This window comes from Pongo abelii, chromosome 10 (genome assembly GCF_028885655.2).
Source record: "Pongo abelii isolate AG06213 chromosome 10, NHGRI_mPonAbe1-v2.0_pri, whole genome shotgun sequence".
NCBI lineage: Eukaryota > Metazoa > Chordata > Mammalia > Primates > Hominidae > Pongo > Pongo abelii.
Window position 1 is genome coordinate 64,644,785 of NC_071995.2, and position 27,182 is coordinate 64,671,966.

Consider the following 27,182-nt stretch of genomic DNA (forward strand, 5'->3'; position numbering starts at 1 on the left):
TAGGCTCCTAAATTTTTGTAACAAAGTGAAAACTTTGCCTTCTACACATCTGAACTCTAAAGCATGTGTGTCTAATTTTGTAAACAATACCAGAGAATACTGGCACAGGAGGCAATTCTCAAAATTCACTGCGACGTTTTCCATTTGCACCTGCCAAGTGTGCACTTGAAACAACTTGTGTTTGAAAGCCACTGTCTAAGGATCTAAGAATGGCTGGTGCATCTATGCTCCAACCTGTGTTGGGATAAATGAGTGCTTTCCAAAAATCTGGTTTCTGCAGTGTTAGCGCTACTTGAAGAAAGGTCCTATGACCAAATAAATTGGGAAAATACTGGGTTAAACAAAATTAATTGGATTTATTTTCTATCAAACTTCTAAGGGTCTTTAATATGCCACTATGGTTTTGAATCTACAAAAGGGAGATTACTTTTTTTTTTTTTTTTTGCATTTCCAAGATAATTTAACTCGAACCCATTTCTGATGGAGTAACTATTCACATCTAGCAGGGTTAGTTTTATGAAGAACAAAGGTTGGGAAACGCTGAGCTAGAGCTCCAAAAATCAATATGCTCAGACTCTACTACCTGCATTTACTGAAGAAATTACTTCCCTGCATTATGACATCACATAGTGCCCTTGGCTTTTGTAGTGAGTCAACAGAGAAAGAGTTTTAAAAATAACTTTATCTTTTTGCCATACCATAATTATAGTCTCTAACATACATTAGATAAACATTCACAGTATATATTCCTTCTAGAATTTGTTGCCAGGTATGATTATCTCTCTAGGTTCATTAATGGGCAATGAGATTTATAAACACAGTAAGAGCTTCCCCTGCCTAACCCTCAAATGCTAGAGGACTAAAATGTGCCTTAATACAACAAGAAACATATTCTGGGTTGCTGAAAAATTTTCTTCCTAAATAATATTTTGTGTCTTTTATATTATAATTGGGTATCTTGATGTTTAGCTTCCTTATCATTAAGCTGGGTTAATAAATTTCACTTTAATAATTGTGGTGAAGAATGTAAGGTATGAAAATTTAATTGACATAGTTACATAATATACACAGTTCAATATCTCAATTATGATAAGCATGATATAAATGGTAGCTATTGTTATTAGTAATGTTAATATTACTTTTAATCGTTTTGTTTTTCTCTTTTTAATGTTAATGGTACAGGAGAGTAAAAGATAAAAAGTAAAAGTTTTCTTCCTCCGTTCTTCCTCTCCCTCATTCCCCTTCCTCAATAGGAAATTTTCTTTCTTTTTACTGCTTCAGTTTCCAAACTTCTGAAAATACCAAAATAAATGTTGCAATTTCTTGGCTTACTAGGTTTTCTTTTCCTTTTTTCTTTTTAGACAGGGTCTTGCTGTGTCACCTAGGCTAGAGTGCAGTGGGGCGACCACTGCTCACCAGTGTAGTCTCGACCTCCCTGGGTGAAGAGAACCTCTCACCTCAGTCTCCCAGGTAGCTGGCATGCACCACCACATCTGGCTAATTTTGTAATTTTGTGTAGAGACAATGTCTTGCCATGTTGCCCAGGCTGGTCTTGAACTCCTGTTCTCAAGCAATCCTCCCATGGCAGCCTCCTAAATGCTGAGATTACAGGCGTGAGCTAACACAACCGGCCAAAATAAACTTTTTATTACAATATAGCATACACAAAGAATAGTACGCAATTCAAAAATGAACAACTAGGTGAGTTTTCAGAAAGTGAACATACCTATATAATCACAACTTAGAATAAGAAATAGCAGAGCTCTGGTATCCCCATAAGTGTGTGTGTCCTCCCTGAAGTTAACCACTATCCTGACTTCTGCCCTCATAGATAGATTTGGAATGGTTTTGAGCTCTGTCATAAATGATATCATATACATTTTTCCTGCTTAGTTTCTTTGACTCAACATTATGTTTGTGAGAATCATGCATTTTATTGCATGGCAGAGTGGTGCATAGTATGCCAATAATTACCACATGTATTTATGCATTCTACTGTTAAGGGATATTTGGGTTGTTTCCAGTTTTGTGCTATTACAAACGGTGCTGCTAGGACCATTCTTGTACAAGTCTTTTGAGTCATGTAGCATGCATTTTTGTTGGGTATAAAACTAGGAGTGGGACTGCTGGGCCATATGATATGCATACGTTCTGTTGCAGATACTACCGAACAGTTTTCCGAAAGTAATAGTATCAAATTATACTTCTATGAGCAGTATATGAAAGTTCCAATTGCTTTATATCTGGGCCAACTTTTCATACTGTCAGTCCTTTTAATCGTAGTTTTTCTTACCATGTCAACTTCACATGGTATTTTACAACATATTCTACATAAGTTAATGCAGTTAACAGCCCTATACTTCCCTGCACTTGTGTTTCCCCGACAAACATAAAGCTAGTCAGGTATGTAACTATCTTTATATTGTATAAACTTATATTAATAACATTTATGTTCCCTTCCTAGTTATAATTGAGTTTTATGCTTTCTCTGTACAGATAGAATATAAAATTTTAAATATGAATAACAATTATAAAATGATGATTATGTAAATATTTTTCATTGGAGAATCAAATAATATGATGGAATCCCTAAAGCAGGAGATGAATTCTATGTTCCTAAATCTGTGCTACTCAATGGAGAATCTTCCAAGTATAAAGGTCAAGTTTATTTGCCAAAAGTTTTTCAAAAACATGACACATTTTACATTGCTTCATATTTGGATTTTTACCTCTTGTCCAGCTTTTGTCCCCCTTAGGATTTTTATTTGCCTTTCTTTTTCTTGTTGACAAAAGAAAAATTATATCTTTACTTTATCATTAATACATTATTAAAATTCTATCATATTATAATTGTCATTATTAAGAAATCCATATTCTTCATCAGGCCTTCTACCTTGACTCTGATGATTGGTTCTCATTTGGATTGACTGTACTCTACTATATAACTGCCATTCTGGGATATCATTCTGCTGCACTCTTAAATTAGATCCACAGCTTCTCGACTTTCATGCTTTCCTCTTTCCTAGATTACTTCTATATACATTTTTGCTTAAGTATAATCTCCAGTCATTTTTTTTCTGAGAGCATGTGTTGGATTTAAATTTTCTGAATCATTGCATACCTAAAAATGTATTTATTTTATGTTCACCCTTGATAGACATTTTTAGGTTTGAAGCATTTCTTCTCAAACATTGAAATCCTTTTTTTTTTTTGATTTGGTATTGACAAAAATCTGACACGAAGTTGATTCTAATTCCTTTATAGGAAACCTACTTTTATTTCTCTTGAGAAGTTCTTAGGATCTTCTCGTTTTCCACGATGTCCTGGAAGAGGATTTGTTTATGTCTTTATTTAGTAATTTTGCTTAGAGCTCAAAGGGCCCTTTCAATCTGAAAACATATTTGAATTTGGAGAATTTACACCAGTCATTTCCATTATAATTTCTTTCCCCTTTTCTGCTCTGTTCTCCAAATGCTTTTTAGGTTGATGTTGTACCTATTCAATTGATCTTCTATGTATCTACATTTTTCAAGTATTTGCCTTAACTTTGTCAACTGTTTCTTTTAGTGAATATTAATTTTAGCAGTCATAGTTTTATATTCTGTGAATTCTGTATATTTCTCTTTTGCTCCCTTGTCATTATAGCTGGTCATGCTTTGTGGATGTGATACCTTCTTGAATGCAATATTCACTTGAATGCTTCTGAGGCTACTCATTAGAATTTTAAAAAATCTCTCTTTTGTTCTTGAATCACCTTTTCTTTCTTCAGGTCAGTTGTTAGTCCAAAAGATGTCAATGATCCCTAGTTATCAGTTTACATTTATTAATAAAGAACTAGGTTGCCTAATACAAGTAGCTGGTGTGAGTTATAGCACTATGTTTTCTTAACCACTTTTTCCCCAGGATAACAGGGCATGATCACTGGCAGACTTCACCCAAGGCCTCTGGTGGGAGACAGGCAGCAGGGTGAGCAGGCAGTACACTTGCCTATTCCTCAACTCCACACCAAAATGGGGAGGGCTTTCTTGGGGGGTCATCACTACAGATCCGTGAATTTCTTAAGAGACTGGCTTTCTAATTTTAGACTAGGGAACAACAGGGAAGGTGATGAAGGTGAAGGAGATGTTTAACTTTCTCAGCTGTTCCATCCTTCAAAAAATCATCTTGTTCTCTGCCTCCTTCCTCTGCCTAATTTCCAAAAACAACACAAGTTTGAAGCCTGTCTGTGGTTCCATGGCCAGGAAGTGTGGCTCCTCCCTCTACTTTTCTTGTATTTGCTGTGGATTGTAATGTCTGCTTGGTTTATCCACTTTCCATCTTCCACAAATTTCTGAAAATCTCTTGTTTCTTGATACCCTTTTCTCCTATTTTTAGAACTGCCCTTTTTACTTATGCTGATATTTGGGATGTAGCTGAGGCAAAAGTTTGTGGTCAGTGTGCCTTGAGTCACTAATCCTGATATAGATTTTAACATTTGGAAGGCACACATTTAAAATAAACAAATAAATAGCATCTATATAAAATATCACAAGGAATTAATCACTCTTGGAAACTATCTTTACTCTGATACTTTCTGAGTCCTCATAGCCTGTAAAACAAATTTATCAATAAACCATTTAGAAAAACAAAGGCAATAAATGAAATTCATTTTTGATCTGTATGAGGTCACCTAGCTTTATAGATTAGGAAAGACTCAATTCAATCAGAAACTCTGTGGGGTCCTAGATATTCCCCAGATTGAATTCAATTGGGAATTTTGTCATGCAGAATTAACAATAGTTTGTCCTTCAGCCTCCAGCTGCCTGGTGCTGTTTCTGGTCCCCTGCCAGTATTTTCCTCCAGACAGCCTTGAGCAGGCTTTGGGAGGAGGAGGGGAAGGAGGAAGGTATGGAACACCCCTCTAGACAAAAAGGAAATTGGGAAATCAGCAGATGTTAGAGGATACTAAAGATCCTCAGAAAAGGCTGAGTGCAGGAGTAGCTCACGCCTGTAATCTCAGCACCTTGGGAGGCCAAGATGGGAGGATAGCCTGAGCCCACGAGTTCAAGATCAGCTTGGGCAAACATAGGGACATAGGGAGACCTCATCACTACCAAAAAAAAAAAGAATAATAATACCAGCATGGTGGGGTCCTAGCTACCCGGGGGTAGGGGGATTGGCGGGGAGGCTGCTGAGGATTGCTCGGGCCTGGGAGGATGAAGCTGCAGTAAGCCAAGATTGCACTACTGCACTCCAGCTGGGCAACAGACAGACCCTGTCTCAAAACAAACAAATAAGCAAAAAATAAAAAGATCCTCAGAATATTCCTGGAGCATTCTTTCCCCATGTGATGTGAAAAATCAAGAACTCTGATGAAAAGAAAAGGCATTATCTGAAACACTCCAAGCCCAAAACAAATCCCAAATGTGTGGGATTGGTTAGGCCAGGAGATCTTTAAAAATTAACATCATTCGGCCAGGCATGGTGGCTCACACCTGTAATCCCAGCACTTTGGGAGGCCAAGGTGGGCAGATCACTTGAGGTCAGGAGTTCAAGACCAGCCAGGCCAAAATACAAAAAATTAGCCAAGTGTGGTGATGGGTGCCTGTAATCCCAGCTACTCGGGAGGCTGAGGCAAGAGAATTGCTTGAACCCAGGAGGTGGAGGCTGCAGTGAGCTGAGATCGCACCACTGCACTCCAGCCTGGGCAACAGAGTGAGACTCTGTCTCAATAAATAAATAAATAAATAAATATTAACATTATCCGTTTGACAGATACTTATCGGGCATTTTCTTTGTACCAAATACTTTGTACTTGCCAGTGACATAATGATATGTAAAGCATGGATACTAATTTTCAAGGAATTCATAGTCTGATGGTTGTATACAGATAAACAAAGAATTATCATCAAATTTAGAAAGCATAATGAAAGCCATCTATACAGGTTTATGAATACACAGAGCAGGAGTACCTATTCAGTGGTGTGCTGGTAAATGTTTAACAAGTGGCTTTGTCGGGGGTAAGGGCATGCCTTGATTTATATCATCCACCAATTCCTCTGGTGTAAATACTCCCACTATGGCCAATTTCAGTCTACCAACTTGATGTCATTGAATGTGGAGTTGCTAAGAGATGTGTGGCACACCATTATAGAGTAGCTCTCCCACATACATACAGTAGACTTCAAGAGCATAGAACATAAAATATAGTAATGATTAGAAAGTGATGAATTGTTAGTATTCATTACCTCTGTTTTTAATGTCATTTAATTGCAAATTTATATAATTTTAAATAATTGTGTTTAAAAGCTAGTTCAAAAAATTCTTTAACATCTAACAATTGGCTCCATAGAAGGTGACTTTAACCAATGAAGTCTACTCTTCATTGTGGGCTAGGGCAACAGACTTTCTGCACCATACAAATGAGGGTGAACTCCTTTGCATGAGTAGCTATGTCCATTAGCATTGGAAGAAGAAAAGTAACAGAAGAGAAAAGGGAGCAATGAGAAGAGCTGAGATGCTCAGAACATTGCACTGCATACAACCAAAGCAGAAAACTTGATAACCCTGCCTTTCAACTATTCTCTCCATATAATAACCTTCCGCATAAGGGGAGAAGGAAGGGAGAAATCAGTTAGCCCTTAGGTCCCTAAATAGTAAGGACAAAAAAATCACATGAAAATTACAATATTCATTTCCATCCCCATGGAACATTCCTTCCAGTCTATGCTGATGTGGACTGCCAAGGAGGGCAGACTTGAGGACTTAACAAAATGATCCACTGGAAATCCTACATTAGCAGTGGCACTCATAACTTCATACAGGACTGCAGGCTCAGATTTGCAGGGGTGTTCACACAGTTCTGTGGAATGCGAGCAACTCAGGAGTGGACTCAGCAAATGGTTGAGTCAACTGTCATTTTTAAACTATGTCTTCAAAACTCTCACCAAAATGTATACACACAAATGCGTTATAACCTGTATCAGGCCTCTTTTGATTGCAAATAACAGAAAGACCTGGCTCTAATAGGCTTAGGTGTTTAAGACATTTAATGGCTAACTTAACTGAAGAAGTCTAAGGGAGAGCTCAGAGCTCCCTTAAGGTAGTTCTTGAGCAGGGGCTGAAGTGATGACACTCAGATATGGTGTCTCTTTATCTTTTGGATCCACTGCTGTTTTCAGACAGGCTCTGCCCTCAAAGTCACAGGAAGGCTATAGCAGTTACATAGCCCTTATATCTGCTCAGCTTCTCCCTTCTAGCAGCTGAGTAAAATTCCTGGGCTTGTCCCTGGCTGAAACATATCTAGTGGCATCTCTATGAAGCTGCCAGTATGTTAGGTCCATGGCTCCCAAACTCAGCTAACACAGTAAAGTCACCTGGGGAATGTGTTAAAATTCCAAAGAACAGGCCACACTTCCAGGCAATTAAATCACAATCCCTGGGGTTGGATCCAGGCAACATTATTTTCTTAAGGTTACGAGGTAATTCCAATGGAGAGAAAAATTTAGAAACCCCTGGATTGGGTGCTCATAGAAATAGGAGATTTTAGACTCATCTTCCGATTTACTAAGAAAGTCAAGTTTGATTAATTTCCTTAATGTCCACCTCAAAGTCTTTCTTCCTATACTTTCCTATCTCTGTGACAAGAGTGTCCCTCTTGCTCACTCTAGCTGGCTGCAATCTGTCTCCTGGTCTCACACTCACCCTGTCTTGCCTGGTTCTAGAGTTCATTCCTCTTTTAGTTTGCATCTTGAAATTTTGCCTCCCTACTGGTTCTATCCTTTAAAAAAATGCTCAGATTTCTCCCATCCTATAATAGCCTTCCTTATCTCCCATGACCCCGCTCTCCACCCCCATAGGCTGCTGCCCATCTACAGCCTAACCTTCACCTTCAGACTTCTTAGAAGAGTGGTCTGCCCTTGTTGCCTTTAATGCACAGAATCCTTATAATCTGGTTTGGACATCAATACTCTGTGAAAACTGTTCTCTCAAAGGTCAGCAATGACCCACTTACAAAACAGAAAGGTTGCTTCTCGCCTCTCCTTCTCTCATCTTTGCTTTGGTTTTTGGATATTATGGTATCCAAATGCTATTTCTCCCACTGTTTTTCTCTCTGCCACCTCTATTAGCTTAAGAAAGCCTTGGGTAAAATGTGTAGGATGTGTATCCTAAACACATTTCTCAGAAAATATGTATCAGAAGACTTGAAAGTGAAGATACGTGAAGGCAACAATTTAAAGCACAAAATAAATTCTTTAAAGACAATACAGTATCATGTATTAGACTGAAAACTGGGAAACAAACTAAAGATATATTATCCACATAAAGAAATACTACTACTACAGAGACAGTAACAGTTTCCTATGACAAGTGTGTGCTAATGTGCACAAATGGGCAGAATATTAGGAAGAAAGTGTAAGACAAAACATGTATTATACATATAGTATAATTTCAACTTATTAAAAAGCATAATAATAATTTGTAAATCAATTTGTTTCCCTCCATTGGTTGCCATTATTATGATGACAACATATCTTTAGTGATATTTAGTTTTACCTTTTCTCCTAATTCATCTGTTTTGAAAATGAATAGAAATTTCCTTAGTACAAATGTAACTTATTGTATTCTTCATATATTCAGCTATTTAATAATGAAGTTGGAATTATTAGTAAGAGGCTCTTTCTGACTTTCTAATACCCCAAGCTTTGCCTGAATTTAGGTAGTCATCATTGACTGAGACATCCAAGACCACTGTTTTTATTGCTTTTTGTAATGGCAAGGTCAAAGTTTCCTTGGTTTGAAGGGTGCAGTAACATCCTTTAAGGAGCTACATGTAATAAATATCTGGGTGCATTTTTCTTTTGGATATATGCGATACTGAAACTTAAATAATTATTTTAAAAATCTGCAAATAATATTTTCTTCTGTATATTTAATAAAGCAGCAGTTACTAATTTTAAATTTAACATAATTCTCATGTATATGGGCAAAATAGTAGTAAGAAACTAAAAGAGAGAAAAAGACAAGATTCAAACATTGACTGCTTGCCTATCCCTAGAAACTATGTATTTTGCCTCCTCTCAAATAGTGGGAAGTTATCAAATTTTATATTTTCTGCCAGAATAAAGTGAATTTATTAAGATAAGAATTTCAAATGAATCAACTGTAGTAGAAAATTAAATCATTTTGTTATAGCTAACATGAGTATAAAACAGTTTTCACAAGTAATTTTTAATTTACAGGTTAAGAAACTGAGATTTAGCAGGGGAAATTCAGTTTTTTTGTTTGTTTTTGCCACACAAGTAAAAATAGGAAAGCTAGGAAAGGTTGACATATCTTCTGATTTCTAAGTCTATTCTATTTCCCCTACCATAAGGAATGCTGAGAGATTAGTGAGGTGTTGCCTTGATCAATTTCTCTTTATTATTCTAGATAGGCAGGTCTATGGTTTCTATCCCTTTCTGGAAGAGAAAAAAACAATGGCAAAAATGAAACACTGGGGTTCCTCCTGTCCTCCAAACTTTGTGATCTTAGGAATGATCCTTAACTTCTCTGAACCTCTTCTTTTTCATCTGTATGGTGGGGATAACGATGATAATATTGCAAGATTTAAATGAGTTAGTACATGTAAAATGTTTAGAATAGTACCTGGCAGAAAGTAAGCGCTCAATAAATGTTAGCTATCCTTATTTCCATTCTTCCTCCTAAACATTTCCCCAAAATATATAAATTAATCGATTAGAATGCCTATCCTACATTGGCCTTCCTTTTTCTAGTAATGAACCAGATATTTCTTCCTAACCTGCTACAATCATATAAGAAGGGTGTAGACTCCTCCTTGTTCATATGGGGTCATAAAAGGCATAGCCAAACATTTCCTCTGGAGGATGGGTACCTCCTGGAAGGAGGTAAAGTATTTCTAGCATCCAATTCCCATTTGGAAGACAGGGGAGAAATAAATGCGCCATTATGATAATTCTAACTAGTTATATAAACAAAAAGCTTCAGTCCAGTGGAGAGTAAAGCGGTCCAAGCCACTGTTCAATGTAAACCCCCTCAAAGCATGGACTAGAAGCACAGCAAGAAATCTATCACAATTCGGACCACGAGCAGCACTTGTGTGAGAACGAGACCTGCCTGGGACCCAGCTGCACCATTCTCCTGTTCAAGTGGGGTCTCTCTATTTGTGAGAGAAATATGCCCCATGCACTAGCAATAGATGAAACTCCAATAAAACAAGACAGACTTACTTTGTGAAATATCTATTAAGTGCATATTATTTTAAAAAGTTGATAGGCTAGAAAGATAAATATGTTAAATGCACTAGCTTTGATGGTATGAAATGAAGGGGTGGAGGCAAAGGAGAAAGGACATGGTTGCAGGTGAGATTTGGAAAGGGGTGGAAAGTTAATGAGATGGAGCATACAGTTAAGTTGTTCCAGATGGCAGGATCTGACAGAGAAGGCCAGCGAGGGTTAGCAGAAGGGATGAGGATGGGGAGACAGAAGAAATGAGGTCCAGCACAGACAGAGAGAGCATTCCGAACCCAGATGATTACCAACTCTGAATCATATCACAGAGTGGACGAAGGGTCATTAGAGAAGACTGCTGAAGGAGCCACAAGGCTAGACGCAGACAGATGGGAAAAAGCAAAGCGACCAGAACAGAAAATCCAAGGCCATCAGCAAAGGAGCCATCATGTTCGGAACACTGATACTGAACTCTGTGATGATGGATTCAGAATTCCTTGGATTAAAAGATTTTGCAGATGAGAAAAGATGGGAAATATTTTTCCTCTTCCATTAAGACAAAACATTTAAATGTCTTTAATTAAGATTACACTTAGGAAATGAGTTTCTAAATAGAAGAACTTTTATTATTATTATTATTATTATTATTATTATTATTATACTTTAGGTTTTATGGTACATGTGCGCAATGTGCAGGTAAGTTACATATGTATACATGTGCCATGCTGGTGCGCTGCACCCACTAACTCGTCATCTAGCATTAGGCATATCTCCTAATGCTATCCCTCCCCCCACCCCCACCCCACAACAGTCCCCAGAGTGTGATGTTCCCCTTAAATAGAAGAACTTTTAAACACAGGATGAGTGTCAGAGTTTAAAGGGATTTAGACGTCACCTGAATAATCCATTAAAAGTTTATTAGACAAACTGTAAGACTGTTCTTGCCGGAGAGAATTGAGAATAAGATTGCTGGTTGACTGAGATGGTTGAGTTTCAGTTCTCTCTGGAAACAAGTTCTAGACAAATGTCTGACCTTCTCTTTCAAGCATAATGATTCCATTTTTGGAGTAAGTGTAAGGAACAATGACTGAAAAAATGAGAGTGTGAGTGTGATCACAACCCAGCCTTTTAATCTTGCTCAGTGCCAGTGGAGAGAGCAATACCCATACATGCCCAGGCAGCAGAAAAGGAGAAAAGATACTGAGGTTGGGAGGAGAAATCAGGAAGAAGAGAGGGAGGGAGAAAGAAAGTATAATGCACAGCAGGGAGCAGTTCCCTACCAGTCACAGATGTCTCACTTAGACACCCCATTGGGATGAAGGTCAACGGGGCTGCTTATAGTTTGTTAGTGGGAAAGGGACAGGGAGAGTTAATTCTATTTTAGGCCATATGTGTATTTGGGAAGAGAGAGAAAGTGAAGATAAGTAGAAAATAAAATGGCACTTAGGCCAGCTATGATGAAAAATGTTGAAGTCTATACTAAAGTGAAGGCAGAGATTTCCGACATGAGCTTTGAGCCAGTAGAGACAAGACAGAGAGAGAGGGTGGGTGGCAGCAAAACAATGAAAGGTGCCCAGAGCTGTGCTCCCTGTGGAATGTCAGTAAATATTAATTGGGTGATGTTGGCATTGGTAGGCAGAGTGAAGCTTGTGAAAGAAAAATGCCATTGCCAGTGGAGCACAAAAGTTCAGATCTCTGAGCTCGAAATGGCAGCACATGAGCAAGCAGCAGAGTCACACCCAGTATCACCAGAGAAAGTGATTCTCTGCATATGAGGCCAGCCTGTCTCAAGGAAAAGTAATCCCACAATCATGACAAGGGAAAAAGAACAAAGTCTGCAGGAGCCATGAAAATATCTCCCCTTCTCTGAGAACATACTCCCTTCTCCTGAGGTATGGTAGCCCCTAGCTGAGAAACCAGGGCTGTCCCAGGTAAACAGCTGTGAAGGTAGGTGCCAAGAAGCCTAGATTTACCCACTCCAGAACACCCTTTTGTCAGATGTCTCTGGAAACCTCAGAAAATGTTATTTTGGGATTTGGCTCTAAGGTTGGGTAATTGGTAGACTCTCATTCTGGAGGAAGAAAAGAATGGCATTGCTTCTTTAGATTTCAATATTAGATGGGAAAGGGAATGCTTTTGAGAGTGCTTGGTGTTTTCGTGAACCAAAGTTCCTCTCATAATGGCAGGCATGGGCCTTTTGGGTAAAGGTTATTTTCTTGCTCTTGTTCTACATTGGTAGGTACCTGATAAGGCAAAATGATTGAAACAGTGGCTTGAAACGTTAATAAGAAAATGACTCAATTCCCAAGTTGAAGAAGTGCTAAGTTCACCTGAAATATATTCTACTATAATACTGTGGATCAGTGTCTATGTGGCGTGATCCAAGGACTTGTCTAGAAATACATGTTTTATACATCTTTTAAAATTACATCTGACCTAAAGAAAAAATATTTATTGTTCAATAATATATTCATTTTAAAAATGCTTTTTACACCTATAAATTGTCCCAGCCCAGAATTCTAAGTGCAAAAATGTCAGTGTCTGGCACATAGTAGGTACTTAATTGATATTTGTTAAATATGTATTAGATACATGAAGAATGTAAGAATCAAGTAAAAATATCAAGAATGTGGGTGTTTGTAGAAAATTGTTTCCCTTTTATTCCATCATTTTCTCCTTAAGAAAATTAAGAAGAAATTGCAATTGCCATATTGCTTTTTCTTGTGGGTGATATCAACCACAAATAGCAAGGCAGTTTTGGAGTCATGAAGCAAACTTCCCCCTGCTAAGATCTGGGTAAGGTTTTAGCCACAAGAGGCCTAATAAAGCTCTTGAAGCATTTCCTAAGAGCTCACAGAAGATTAAAACACCCTACTACTTTCAACTAGACAAATCCAATTCATTTTAACAAACAGTTTTGAAGTGCCTACTAAGTGTAAGGCCTTGTGCTAAATGTCTGGAAGAGTGAGTGTTAGGTGGAGCCCTCAATGGGTATAAAGAAATATGTATGTTTGAGAGTTGAGGGTGAGGGTGTGGGAGTTGTGTGAGTAGGGAGAATGGGATAAAAAAGAAACTTCAAGTGTATATCCACCCCTGTCCCCAAATACACTCCTGACACTAAAAGAAAGGTCATTTTAATATTGTAATTACATATGTTTCCTGGTTTTATCATTACAGCTTAAGAAAACAGCACAAGTATGGGTGGGGTGCTAGAATTCAATGAATCCACTTTGGAACAAGAAGCATGGTGGAACTTGAACATTGTTGGACAAGACTGAAGCAGATGGCAAGGCAAGGTACCGTGTTACTCAGGTGCATTCTTGTAAGTATTTGGACAGCCAGTTAAACACAAAGAAGAACCCAGTTATGGCAAATTGATTCTGCATAGAGATTTTATTTTAATCATCAACCGACAGTCTTAAGTTAAATACCAAATAGAGCAGATATAAAGATTTTGGGAGATATACCTAATGCTAGATGACGAGTTGGTGGGTGCAGCGCACCAGCATGGCACATGTATACATATGTAACTTACCTGCACGTTGCGCACATGTACCATAGAGCCTAAAGTATAATAATAATAATAATAATAATAATGATAATAAAAAGAAAAAAAAATAAAAAAAAAAAGATTTTGGAAAAAAGTGTGAGGTAGCAACTCCAAAGCAGTTATCAATACTTTCCTCAATTATCTAGATTTTTAGTGACTATCTTAGTAAACACTTAAATCTCCTTTCAATGCAGGAGATCAATGCTTCCATAAAATCCAGAAAACTGAGAAAGTTAAAAATATTTGTAAGAGCTATAAATTGCTTGGGTTCACTCTCTTCCTTGTATGTAGGAGTTATAAAAGAACTGATACAGATGAATAGAAAATACTAATTGTTTCATGTTTATGATGTAAGAAGACCATCAACTTCTCAACATCAAGAAAAGTAAATGCCAAAATCAGGTCAGAAAAGAACTTTTCAGAATAAGGGCCTGCCTTTAAAAGTCTTAGCCAAAACCGTAACAGAAAGGATAGTCTCTTAGTCATGATTTATAAACAGAAATTGTACCTTTGTACCAATTGTAGAGGATAAAGTCAAAACAGAATTTACAGCCTCCTGCTAACAGCCTAATTTAAAATGGATAATCTTCCCTATATTTCCCCCAAAGTACCTTTGAAAGGACTCACTCTGCCATCCAAACAACTTGCAAATGCATTCGGTAAGTTGGTCTATAGTATTTATTCTCTTTCCTGTTATTGACTCAAGATCTATTTCTCACTATTTGCTTTGTGCTCATTCTTCTGCCAAATAAAATATTAATTGCATTTTTAGCTGCACTGCTGGTGATCAAAGAACTCTGATATGTCAAGCTAAACTGATAGAAATAGCATCCATTAACATATTTATAGGTTCAGAGCTTCTAGAACATAATTATATCCATTAATTACTCAACAGTACTCTATATTACAGGCTGAAAAAGAAAGGCATTTGCAACTAAATACTTTTACTTAGAATGAAGTTGTTTTTAAATAATAAATTTTCTCTAAGGAAGGTTCTATCTAAAGGAAATAAGACAAGAGAGCTCACACATCTATATGGACACAAGGCAGGATTTTTAAGGAGTCCATTTACTAACTTTGCAATAGAATGCTCACAAAGTAAATGAGATGGCACATCCAGAATGGTTTCAAATAAAATAATACCTTAAATATTACAGAGAAATTTAATTACTATTTTAGAGTTCTAAGAATGACAATCTGAAGCTGGTAATTCTTGATGATAAGATTCTGAGCAATGATTTTTACTTTCAAATAAACTTCTAATATTACATAGGACCAAAACATTTGGAATTACATACTTTGCTGAACATGCAATTCTAACACATAAAGAAATTAAAGCTGTCCAGGGAAAAAGCTCTTAAGATGTTGGAAAGTCATAGAACAAACAATTATTCTGTGGATCCACCAGCTGTGCGAGTCCTGAATCTGCCAGCTGCATTTAGTATACGTATCATAGAAAGGACAGTAACACACACTTGACTCCTCTTGACCAGTTAATCAGCATGCAAAATGACGGTTTCCCACAATAACTTCAGCACCGGACCCAAACACATTCTCTTTTCAGCAAAGAATGAAGTCATTAAAAAAAAAAAAAAAAATCACACAAGCTGCTTTCATGATTTCAGCACGAACACAACCAAGATGTAAGGACAGAAAGCAAAGCCGAGTCTACCTGTACATATGTATCTATACACATTTCACTGAGTTCTTTGTTGCCTGACAATAAATTGTAAAGGCAGTCATGTTTGAAAGTAAAAACCATTAAACTGTGTTTATAGGACACTGCAACAGACTCGCTGAGGGAATAACAAGGAAAGCACGATACCTTTAGTAAGTCGCCTCAGAATTTGACAACGGCATTTAAAAGAGACAGCTATCATTCTTGCTCACTGCTTTCTGTGGCAAAGTGTACTCAAGGCTCTCTGCTCTGGTGGCTGCAGCAGCAGCAGCAGCATATGAATTCCTTGCGCACATACCAGGAGAAAGGTAGTCCCAGTGGGGAGTGACAAAGCTTAATCCCTCTTGGCTGATGCAGAGGTCCGCTACATGTCATCTGGCAAATCTGTGTCATTCACTACTACTACAACCCCTGCCCGCCACAGCCTCCTCCCCCTTCACAATCACAATGGCTTAGAAAGTAATGCCGTTTCGATAGCAACAAAGCACCAAATTGTATAAAGCAGGGACGATGCTGGGTGAGGAGCCATTCCATAAATCTAACGCTAAGCACTGAGCGGTGCATTCTGTTTAAGGCAAAAGGCGATGTATCCAGTCAGTTCAGCCACCATCAGCCCCTTTCCTTCTCAGCATCAAGTCAGTGTCCTTTATATGTCTCATTTAATGGGAAATGCAAGCAAAATGCTTACACTCTTACTTTAGGAAGAAATGCATGGGTCATATACCATGTCCTTTAAACAACAACCAAAAAAAAAAGGAAAGAAAAAGAGGGAGGGCCGTTTATATTTGGGATTGAGGAAAGAATCATAGTTTTGCCTATAGCGGGGAAGCAGCTCTAGGACAGAGACCTCTTTGGTACTTCCTGAACCTATGAGAGTTAAGGCAGTGTCTGTTTATAGAGGGAATACAAGAAAGGGTTCCGGCTAGGCAGACAATCAGGCAGCTGGAGTCCCAGCCCCTTTAATCATCCTTCCAAAAAAGGACTTGGCTGGAAAGCAACATAGTCAAGACTGTTTCTAAAGATACCAGAAATAAAGGCAAACAAGGCCAAGTTATTTCTATTTTTAATATACTTTATTAAACTATTTCCCAAACAACCATCCCCCAAACCATTGTTCTCATTATGCAAATAAAACAGTCTTGCAACATAGCAGATATCTGTGAGTATCTGCTCCAATGGAGTGAAGAGCAAATTAACAAACCCTTCACAATCCATTCACAAAGTGACAAGAAGGCGGAGCACACCTCCTCATCTGCCAGCAGCAACCTGCTCACCATAGAGTCAATACATACTAACATTTGGTAGGGAATTTTAATCAAAATCCAGAATTCTCCCACAGGAGTTAACATAAACATTCAGGACAAAAAAATTAGACAGTTGGCCAGGAAGTTTAAGTAAAAAAAAAAAAAATCAATTAGTCAAAATGAAAAGATATATCACTGTCTAAACTACTTGATTAATATTTCTAGGACTTTCTGAATTATTCATACAGTTTTATTCTCCACTCTTCAGGCTGTGAAAAACCTTTCAAGCTGGTTTCTAAAATAACTTCCAATATTCCAAATTTAGTGGTAAAACTTTCTCTTCTTCATTCATAAATTCAATATGAACTCAAACAATTTCAATCCACTGCTATTGAAATGCATATGCTTTGTATTTTGAGTCCAATAGAAAAATAATTTGTGTGTGAAAAACACCTGAGTATCATAAGCATCTACTTTAAAGGTTTTTGAAAACAACAGAATTCTTTTACCAAGGATGGTCTAGCTAAAGCAATCACTAATCAATAGAAAATACTATATTAAATGGACTGCAGTGAAAAATCAAATTTTTATAATTGTTCTGATTAGCATAAATCTTTCTTTGAATTTCAACCCATATTATGTTCATGTCTATTAGGTTATCCCTAGAAATAGTTTAGCCTCCTTGATTTTTTTTGCTTTAAATAGAAATATACCTTAGTACTAGAGAACTGAGTTACTAGCTAAAGTGAGATAAATACTTACAGTTAGCTCTTTCCAAGATTCTTCTCCAAATCTAACGTATTTCCTAAAATCCAGGCACTCAGAATACGCAGCTGTCAATTACTATTAGTAGAATCTTGCCTGTGGAACACCACCTCCCCAGCCCAGTCTATTCAAATACAACTCAAAACCATACAGGAATCTCTTGCCCTCTGCTATTTTGCAGACTCAGATCCAATTTGCTTTCTCCTTATGACTAAAATGATCAAATATTTTCCCCTTTTCCAAACATGCTTATTTTTTTTTGTTTTGTTTTAAAAGCTCTGTCTTCTGGTCCCAAGAAAGGTCTTCAGAACTACTAAAATGTCCTATTTCTTTGGCAGGGGAAATAACCCATCATGGAGCTCTTTGAAAGGTTTCTGAGAGCCCAAACTGGGGGATTTTTTTTTCTCTCTTTGAATACTGTGGCTGCCAATCCATATCTATCCTATTAGCCTGCCCAGGTGCAGCCCCAGGAATCTTACAGAAATGGAGCCTCCTGGAGTAACTCTTTTCCAGAAAATGAAGGAATCCACCAGGTATTCCCATCTTCTTCCATTTCTGGCCTCACTAATGCTTGGAGATTTCCTGGGGAGCCACTCCCAGGTCAACCTTCTTGCCCTAAACCCTTTGTCCTCCCTTTGCCTAATGCAAGCTTAGCCTCCCATCCTGAACTCTAGCACTGGTAAAATGCCTTCCAACAACGCAAGCTTTCTATCTCAAAATGTATCAACCTGTAGGATGATGGTCTCAAATGGCCAAGGCAACTGGTGGAATGTGGAACACAGGCTCCTAACATGAGCTACTACAAGGCAGAGTGACCTACATTTCTTGGCTACCAGATCAATGTAAGCCTGTATCTTTGGGACCTGTCATGAACATGTTAATTATGGTGGCTCAGCTGTCTAGACAGTTCAAACTTTACAACATGCTCTGTGAGGGTCACCAAGTAGGGGCTGTGGAAAAAGAAGGCAGGTAAAATTGTACAAAATATAGATTTGACTAAGCTCCAATGTGATCTGAAGAAGAGTGAGTGAGCTAGTTCAAGAGGTTTACCCCTCTTAAAAGCACAAACACCTCAATACATGAAAACATGGGTTTGCTGGATTCAGGGCAGACTAGTCCCTTAAGATGATAATTCTTATTTCAGAGTTTCTTTAAAACATTAGTTTTGCTAAGGTGTAATACAAGTGTACCATGTTTACATAGAATTTAATGAATTAGAAAGCACTTTCACACATAATGTATCGTGGAGCGACTCTGTTATAGGTTTTTGATGCAGAAAAGGAAAACTGGTTTCAGAGAAGGTGTTTTTCATCAAAGTCATTCAGCTAGTAAGTGGTAAAGAACAGGAAAGAACCACAATTTCTCACCCCTGGCTAATCATTCTTTCTCCTCTTCTTTTTCACTGCTTCCTTGCCACCAATACAAAATGTGATCTAGTTTACAGGGGGACAAATTCAATTAACAAAGTACCTTTAAGTGCAGTTATCTTTTGACCGAGGGCAAAACTAGTGCCTATCACCTTCTCCCCTCTGAAGCACAGCGCATGGTTCTAGGACCACCCTGACCAGAAAGAACCAGAAACAGGTGACAGTGAAGACAGGTACCATCTGGTGAAAGACCATTACGTATCAAGTGTTTACCAGGAATCCGTTCTCGCTGCGTGGTTCGGCCATCCTGACTGGTCTGTGTCATGCTGGTTTTGAAATATTTGGAATATCACCTCCATGGACAATATGGTACTAATTTTATCATAAGAAGGGGGTGGGTTGTGGTGTATGGACAAACAAAACCTTAAGATTGGCTCAAAGATTCCAATATATTCTCAAAACCAAAGCATTCCACAGCTTCATCAGCGGGTGGCACACAGCCCCATAATCTTATTCTAATTTTCTCATTTCCTTGATTCTCCGCCATTGTATTCATTCTTTTATATAACATCTCCCAAAAATAAATAGTACTGTTTGGAGGTTCTTCTGATTCTTAACAAGAAAGAATCATCATAAACCAAAAATGTTCTGCCATATACCTAAACCTGGAAATTCATTTTGCAAAACACCAAAACAATGAGGTTAATCCCACAAATACTCAACTATTTTATATCATTAGAATCAATTTGATTAAAGTACTAAAATAATTTGCACTTTCTTCAACTTCATAAATCTTTCTGTTACAAAATACACCTGGTAGATCCCATTTATTTGCTTATACATTTAACTATTACATTTCTTTTCCTTTGCATGCTGTTGCTTAAAAATGCTTAACATGCTTAGCTCACTATTTAAACAGCATGGAACATCCTGACTTGGCTAGTATTGAATATACTGATCCTCACACCCCCTACCCTGCAACCCATATACAGTTATTAAATGTTGTGCATTTCCCAAATCTTCCGGGTATTTTAAAACTGAGTGTTCTCGGAGGTCTTAAAATGTGACTCTCACCCACTTTTTTAGCTCCTTACAGATAATGTCACTGACTCATTCTTAGCTTATTATAATCAGCCATTTTTATTTCCCTTTTCAGAGATGCCAAAAGCAACCATGAGCTCAAACATGTTATAATTCTTGTGACCACTGTCTGTTACTTAGTTCAACTAGTGTGTCAACATGAGACCAAACATTAGGGTCAGACAAGGGATATGTACACTGAACAGAACTTGCCAGTAATGAGCTGTCATGAAGGACTATTAAAAAAGCAAGACCCAATTTGCTGACACAGGTTCTAAGGGTGTGAAAAGTTGGTATAATTGCCCAAGACAGAATTTATCAGGCATTTTTTAAAGCAAATATTTTATAAGAAAACATTTTTGTAGAAGTAATGATGCCCTTTAGGAAGTGTCATTAGGACATACTCTTGCAAATCTGGGGTGATTAAAAAGCACTTAGTAGCTCAGGGCCTCTGGTGTGTTGTGATATAAAAGGGTGGGTATAATGCACACTTCATGCATTATTTGCTTATCTAGGCAGGGCTCTGATGCCCATAACAGTGCCAAGGAAAGAAGGTTGCCTGCACTGAACATGAAGAAGCCAGGAAAGCTCCTGTGAAGGTAACAATCTTAGAAATTCCTCAGCTAAAAGCATGTGGTAGAAAGTGTTAAAGACAGAATATGTAGAAATAGAGAAATGCTTATACAAGAGGAAAAATGTACCAGAAATTATCCTCCTAAGAGCCTAGGTATGTCCAACTGTTTATGGAGGCATTATGTAGGAGAGAATGGTGTAATGGCCAAAAGCACAGCTTAGAATCAAGTTGCCTGACTTTGAATCTTGCTTTTGCCACTAAATGGCTGTGTGATCTTGGGCAAGTTTCTTAACCTTTCTGTTCTTCATTTGCAAAATGGTAAAAATCATTTCTAGGCTTGTTTGAATGGTAAACTGAGTTTACCTGTGTAACGTGCCTAGGACAGAGAGCAGTAACAGCTTTTATTAGCCACTTTGTATTTGGTAGGAAATACAATTATACAATTTGACACTTGCTTACAGAACCCAGACTCTTCCTTAAATTAGCTCCATGTGATTAGTATGGATTGGTTTGGTCAGAGAAATCATAAGCAGGTGGAATTGGGATTAACAAGTAAAATGCACCCTTTTCCACAACATTTTCTGTGATTACAATGGCACGAAGTAGTTTCCCTTCTTTGACTCCTGCAACCTCTTCCTGCTCTCATGCCTCTTCTTTCTCTGCCCTTAAATGTCGGAATTCCCCCAAGCTCTGTCACAGCATGTTGGTCACCTTCTTCAGCATTTTATCCTCTCCTAGGGCTCCAGCAATGACTTCTCTGCTTTGACCCCCAAATCTCAACTGTCAGCCCAAATTTGCTCCCTCATTTAAAACTCCCTTCCCCTGGCGGGGGACGGTGGCTCATACCTGTAATGCCAGCACTTTGGGAGGCCGAGGTGGGCAGATCACTTGAGGTCAGGAGTTCAAGACCAGTCTGGCCAACATGGTGAAACCCTGTGTCTACTAAAAACACAAAAATTAGCCAGGCGTGGTGGTGTACACCTGTAATCTCAGCTACTCAGGAGGCTAAGGCAAGAGAATCACTTGAACCCAAGAGGTGGAGGTTGCAGTGAGCTGAGATCCCACCACTGCACTCTAGCCTGGATGACAGAGCAAGACTCTGTTGAAATGAAATGAAATGGAACGAAACGAAACGAAACGAAACAAAACTACCTTATCTCATCCTTGAGTCCAACATCTGTGGGAAGCCTTCATGACCATCTCCAACTAGATTTGAACTGAATCAAGCTCCACTTTCTCCCCAGTAGGATGCACGTTCCTCTTCCATGAACTCACTGCATCATCACTCTCTTTCTCAAGCTCACCTTTAAAATGCCTCTGAATATACTCCCACCTGACTGCTAGCATCCTAGTCCAGACCTTCACAGTTACTGTGCACAGGCGTTTTCTCCTACAGACCTTTACTGATTACCTTCTTCTAGGCACTGAGGTTCTGGGCCCCACATGTGTGTTCTTCCTCCTAACTCATCCCAGAATCATTGACCAACACTTGCTTTTATTTGTATGAATGTCTGGGTAGTTCTTTGGGGGCAGGGGGAAGTATTACTTTTCAAATTTTGTAGGGCTAGTCAAATTTTGTTCTTTTTTTTTAAGGGCTAAATTAATAAGTACTTTAATATAAATAATCTCATGGATTTAGGATATCATACAGCTGAGTTATGTCAGATACTTTGACCAACAATTTGCAGATACAAGCACATTATTTGAATAATAAAGAAAAGTGGAAACCCAATAGGGAGAGATTCTATATTTATCCAAATTAAAAAGATGAATTTTCAATATATAGACTAAAGCTGTCTTAAAAGAATGTTCATTTTCTACACTCCCAGGATATAGTGGTGGTGGGCTTGTGTGCTACTAGGAAGGAAAGAAACACAGCTACTTCAAAAATCCAACCCCAACCACAAGGAGTAGTGATGTGTGCACAGCAGCTAGGTTAGATCAAGGGAAGAAATTAGATTTCTAAAAGAGGTTGGATGAAGTAGTTTATTGACAGTACTCCCTCCATACCCAGCTTATCAACCTTTCTTGTTTTATTTTATTCCTATATCACTAATCACCATCTAACACACTACCTATTTTAATTATTTTTCTGTTTATTGTCTGCTGCTGCCTGCCCATGGCTTTTTTTTAAAACTGAGGGCAGGATTTTTTGGTCTATTTTGTTCATTGTTTAGAACAGTACCTAGCACATAGTGCCAATGTTCAATAAACTTCTGTGAATAAACAAATGTGAAAGGATTTCCCTTCTAGTGGATTTCTTTTATATGCAATATTGTTGTAAAGCTCTTATGGAAAAGAGGACGCTCATAAATTACTTTAAAAAAACAACAATAGCTATGCCACTTTAAGAGAAAATTCTTCCAAATAACATGATTCTTGAATGTTACCTGTTTGCAGAGGAGAAAAAGAAAAAGGGATGTGTTCTGTGCCCACCTTTCCAGAGCACACCTCAGATTCATTCCTGGTGCTTCTGACAAGATCATAAGGACCCTGTTGTTCACCAAATATGAAGAAACATACAGCCCAGCTAGTTATTCACTGAAGTCAGAGGCATCAAGAGCAACAAAGAAAAAGGCAAAATAAAAGATGCTAAAATTAAAAATTTGTCTTGGCTCTGTGTAGGAACGAAGTACCAAATACCCATTCATCCTGATAGTAGATTCTGGTCTAACATGCATAATTATAGCCTGTCAAGGACATAATGTATCTCTAAAGTAATTCATGTGTCTGTTTTTGGAAGCTCTAGTAATACATTGCTAAAAACTCTGTAATTCCATCTTCAACAGGGCTTTGTACTATAACAACCTCCAAATTAACCTTCTTGCTGTTCCAGCTGCTATTTTGATGACTTTCTTTTTGTAGTATAGGAAGGAGTTAAGTTTTCCATATTAAGAATGCATATATTAAAAACAAACTACAAGGCCAGGCACAGTGGCTCACACCTGTAATCTCAGCACTTTGGGAGGCTGAGGCAGGAGGATCAGTTGAGCCCAGGAGTTTGAAACCAACATGGGCAATATAGTGAGACCTTGTCTCTACAAAAATATTTTAAAACTCAGCAGGCTCATGTGATGGCACACACCTGTGGTCCCAGCTACTCAGGAGGCAGAGGTGGGAGGATTGCTTGAGCCCAGGAGGTTGAGCTGTAGTGAACCATGATTGTGCCACTGCACTCCAGCTTGGGTGAGACAGCAAGACCCTATCTCAAAAAGACAAAACAAAACAAAACAAACAAACAAAAACCAAAAAAAAAAACCCACTACAATAAAGCCTCCTCAATTCTAAGACACGTTACTCCTTCAAATAAAACTGTACTGACAATATTTTAAGGTATCCTATCGAATATATATTGACATAATTATCTTTTCTGATACAATGAAGTGGAATAACTCTATCACCCCTTCAAGCAATGTGTACTATGAGTCACCAAAACACACGCAATTAGGTGACAAATACTAACACCTAGAATATTTTAATGAAATATCACTAATTGTAATAATGGTGGAAAGTAAGGAAAAGGGAAATTAAACATGGGAAATAGGATGGTAGAGTTGAAAGATGTCTAAGGAGTCAGAAGCCTCAGGTCAAAATTCTAATGCAGTTACATATTGGCTGTTTCATCTTGGGTAAAAGTGACTGAGCACATCCCTTATGCCAGCCACCATGATGGGCCCTGGATGTAAAAAGGTGACAAAAAATACAATTCCTTTGCTGGAAAAGTATATTCACAGGGAAAGTTCTAACCCACAATACTAAACATTTAGTTCTAAATTTTAACTTAAAAGCTACAGAACCCATTTATACAAAAGGTCAGTTAATCCACATGAATTGCTCATGCTTAAGCAGCATCAAGGGCTCCTTCCTCTTCAGGGAATAATAACACCTTAATTTTCTCTTGTGGACCCACTCTCGGTCCATGTGGTGTGCATGGAGGTGGCACTCCCCTACCTCTACCCCTCCAGGAATGGGTATCAAGGCTGACTAAGTGGAACACACAATCCCTTAGTCACAGGGACTGGTCCAGAAATAGGCAGTCACACAAGCCATGCTAATGAGATGTAATCCCAGAACTTTTGTTAGAACTACTGCAAAGAAGATAGTCTGCATTCCACTGGGAATGGTAGGCTATGTACTTGGAGTTGCTATCTTATCACCACGTGGGAAAAGCTGACTTTGAATCATATCAAGACAGAGGAAAATAGAGTCAAGGGATGGAGAGTGACATATTTCTGGAGATGCCATTGGAACATCTGGATTCATCCATTTCTAAATCCCTAATACACCGGACTTAGTTACTTGAGTCAGTATGGTCTCCATTTTGCTAATTTAGTTTGAGTTGGATTTCTGTCACTTGGGATCAAAGAGTCTTGTCTAATACTTTTTTTTAAGCTTTAGATTCTTGATCTGTAAAATAAGGCAGTTGTGTCTCTAAAATTCCTTACAGTTCTACCATTCTATTACAGTACTGAATTTACCAATTTTACTGGGTTGCTGTGATGATCAAATTAGATAATAAATAAGAAAGCACTTTGTCAATTTTCAAGTGCTTTACAAAGAGTAGGAATGGTTATGAAAATAATATTCAAATATATGTGTATTTGTGTGTATACTGAAAAATTAGGAGGCTCCAGAGTCCATTCCATTTGTAATACAGTTATATAAGAAGCACAGACTCAGAAAACAACAAAGAAAAAGGTCTCACTCTTGTGCTTCTCTCTTAGGAAATTCACATTTTACCAAATCTCAAAGGTTTCTGCTCATCATATCTTGTCTTCGTACGTTCATTACCAAAACCCAGAAGGGCTCTTTTCTTTCACTTAAAAAAATAGTGCCTATTATTTTCCACTTTATTTCCATAAAAATGACATTAAAGTGCTCCTTGGGGATGTTTTGCAAACACTTTCAATCACCAATCACTGACTCTGAAAAAAAAAAAAAAAAAGAAAGGCATTTTATTTTCCTTCAAAGGAGGAAACAACCCTCTAATAATGTCTAAAGGGGAAAAGGGGCTCTATAAAAATGGATGCAGTGAAAAACAAGGGAAAAGATAAAAGAAGTCAGGGTTGAAGGACATTCTTCACTGGGTCTCTTCCTCTCATCAGGCACCTTCTTAACATCCAGGTGCACAAGCCCCCTGCAATCTAGCAAGTACACCTTCCCTTTCAGGTCTGCACAGCTGCACAGTCAGGCAAGCAGCTACTAGAGGGCAGCAAAGGATCAGAAATGGTAGTGCAGGGCTCACGCAGGCTGGGTGGGAACTGACCAGACGGCCAAATTGAGGCCAGATACTTGAAGACAACCTTGGTCCAGTTTCCCATCAAAAGACAGGAAGGATCATGGGATCCCTCTAAATTCTCAGATGAGTATAACAAAGCTTGTGTTGACAGTAATCCAAAAATTTAGCACAGTATCTGGTGACAGGAGCAGAGGCTGAGTTGTCAAGAAACGAGGGGCACATGGGAAAGCCAACGGGGAGCCGAAGCCCAGGAAAAGCATGAGGAAGGTCAGGGGAACCTGGGTTCTGGTCAGAATTCTGGGAACCAGTTAAGTCAATCATTGTCATTGTCATCATGATCATCATCAACATGGCTAGCACTCACTTACTTCTCTGTGTGCTAGCCATGGCTTAAGTCTATATTTACATTTCAAAAGGCATATGCAGGAGAAACATTTTTACCTAGCTTTACTGAGGCATATTTGGCATAAAATAAAAATTGTATATATTCAAGGTATACAACATGATGATTTAATATATACATATACACTGTTAAATGACCACAATCAATTAACACATTCATCGCCACTCAGCATTGATGTGGGTGTGGCAGGGGTCATGAGGGTACTTAAGAACTACTCTTACCAAATTTCAAGTAAACAATACGGTATTATTAACTATAGTCACCATGCTGTACATTAGATCTCCAGAACTTATTCTTTTTGTAATTGAAAGTTCGCACCCTTTGATCAACATCTCCCCATTTCCCCCACTCCCAGACCTCTGGCAGGCACCATTTTACTCTTTTATGAATTGGACATTTTAATGTATTGTAATTTTAAAATTATTTTTATTTATTTATTTATTTATTTATTTATTTTTGAGACAGGGCCTCGCTTTCTTGCCCAGGCTAGAGTGCAGGGATGTGATCATGGCTTGCTGTAGCTTCAACCTCCAGGGCTCAGATGATTCTCCTGCCTCAGCCTCCTGAGTAGCTGGGACCACAGGCACATGCCATCACACATGGCTAATTTCTTCTATTTTCTGTAGAGAAGGGCTGTCCCTACATTGCCCAGGCTGCTCTTGAACTCCTGGGCTCAAGCAATCCTCCTGCCTTGGTCTCCTGAAGTGCTAGGATTACAGGCGTGAACCACCACATCCAGCCAAATTTGACTTTTTTAGATTCCACATAAAAGTGAGATCATATAATAATGGTCTTTCTGTGTCTGGCTTATTTCACTTAACATAATATCCTCCAGGCTCATCTATATTGTAGTGAATGGCAGGATTTCCTTCTTTTCATTGCTCAATAATATTACACACACACACACACACACACACACACACACACACCACATACACAATATTTTCTTTATCTACTCATTTCTTGATGGACACTGAGACTGTTTCCACATATTGGCTACTGTGCAATGAACACGGAGGGTACAGGTATCTTTTCAAGATACCAATTTCATTT

General features: G+C 38.2%; 1 protein-coding gene across 23 annotated transcripts in view; it reads right to left on the reverse strand.

Moving 5' to 3' along the window:
• GRIP1 (glutamate receptor interacting protein 1) overlaps positions 1 to 27,182 on the reverse strand; it is an 852,850-nt gene that overhangs the window by 307,408 nt on the left and 518,260 nt on the right. For 2 of the 23 annotated variants that reach the window (XM_054527384.2, XM_054527371.2), the window contains exon 1: positions 15,605 to 16,847. The exons of 20 other annotated variants lie outside the window; for them this stretch is intronic. In XM_054527384.2, the coding sequence (XP_054383359.1) occupies positions 15,605 to 15,659 (55 nt within the window). In that variant the 5' untranslated portion in view covers positions 15,660 to 16,847. Of the gene's footprint in view, positions 1 to 15,604; positions 16,850 to 27,182 lie in introns of those variants that run through there. One more of the 23 variants, XM_054527370.2, reaches the window with a different exon arrangement.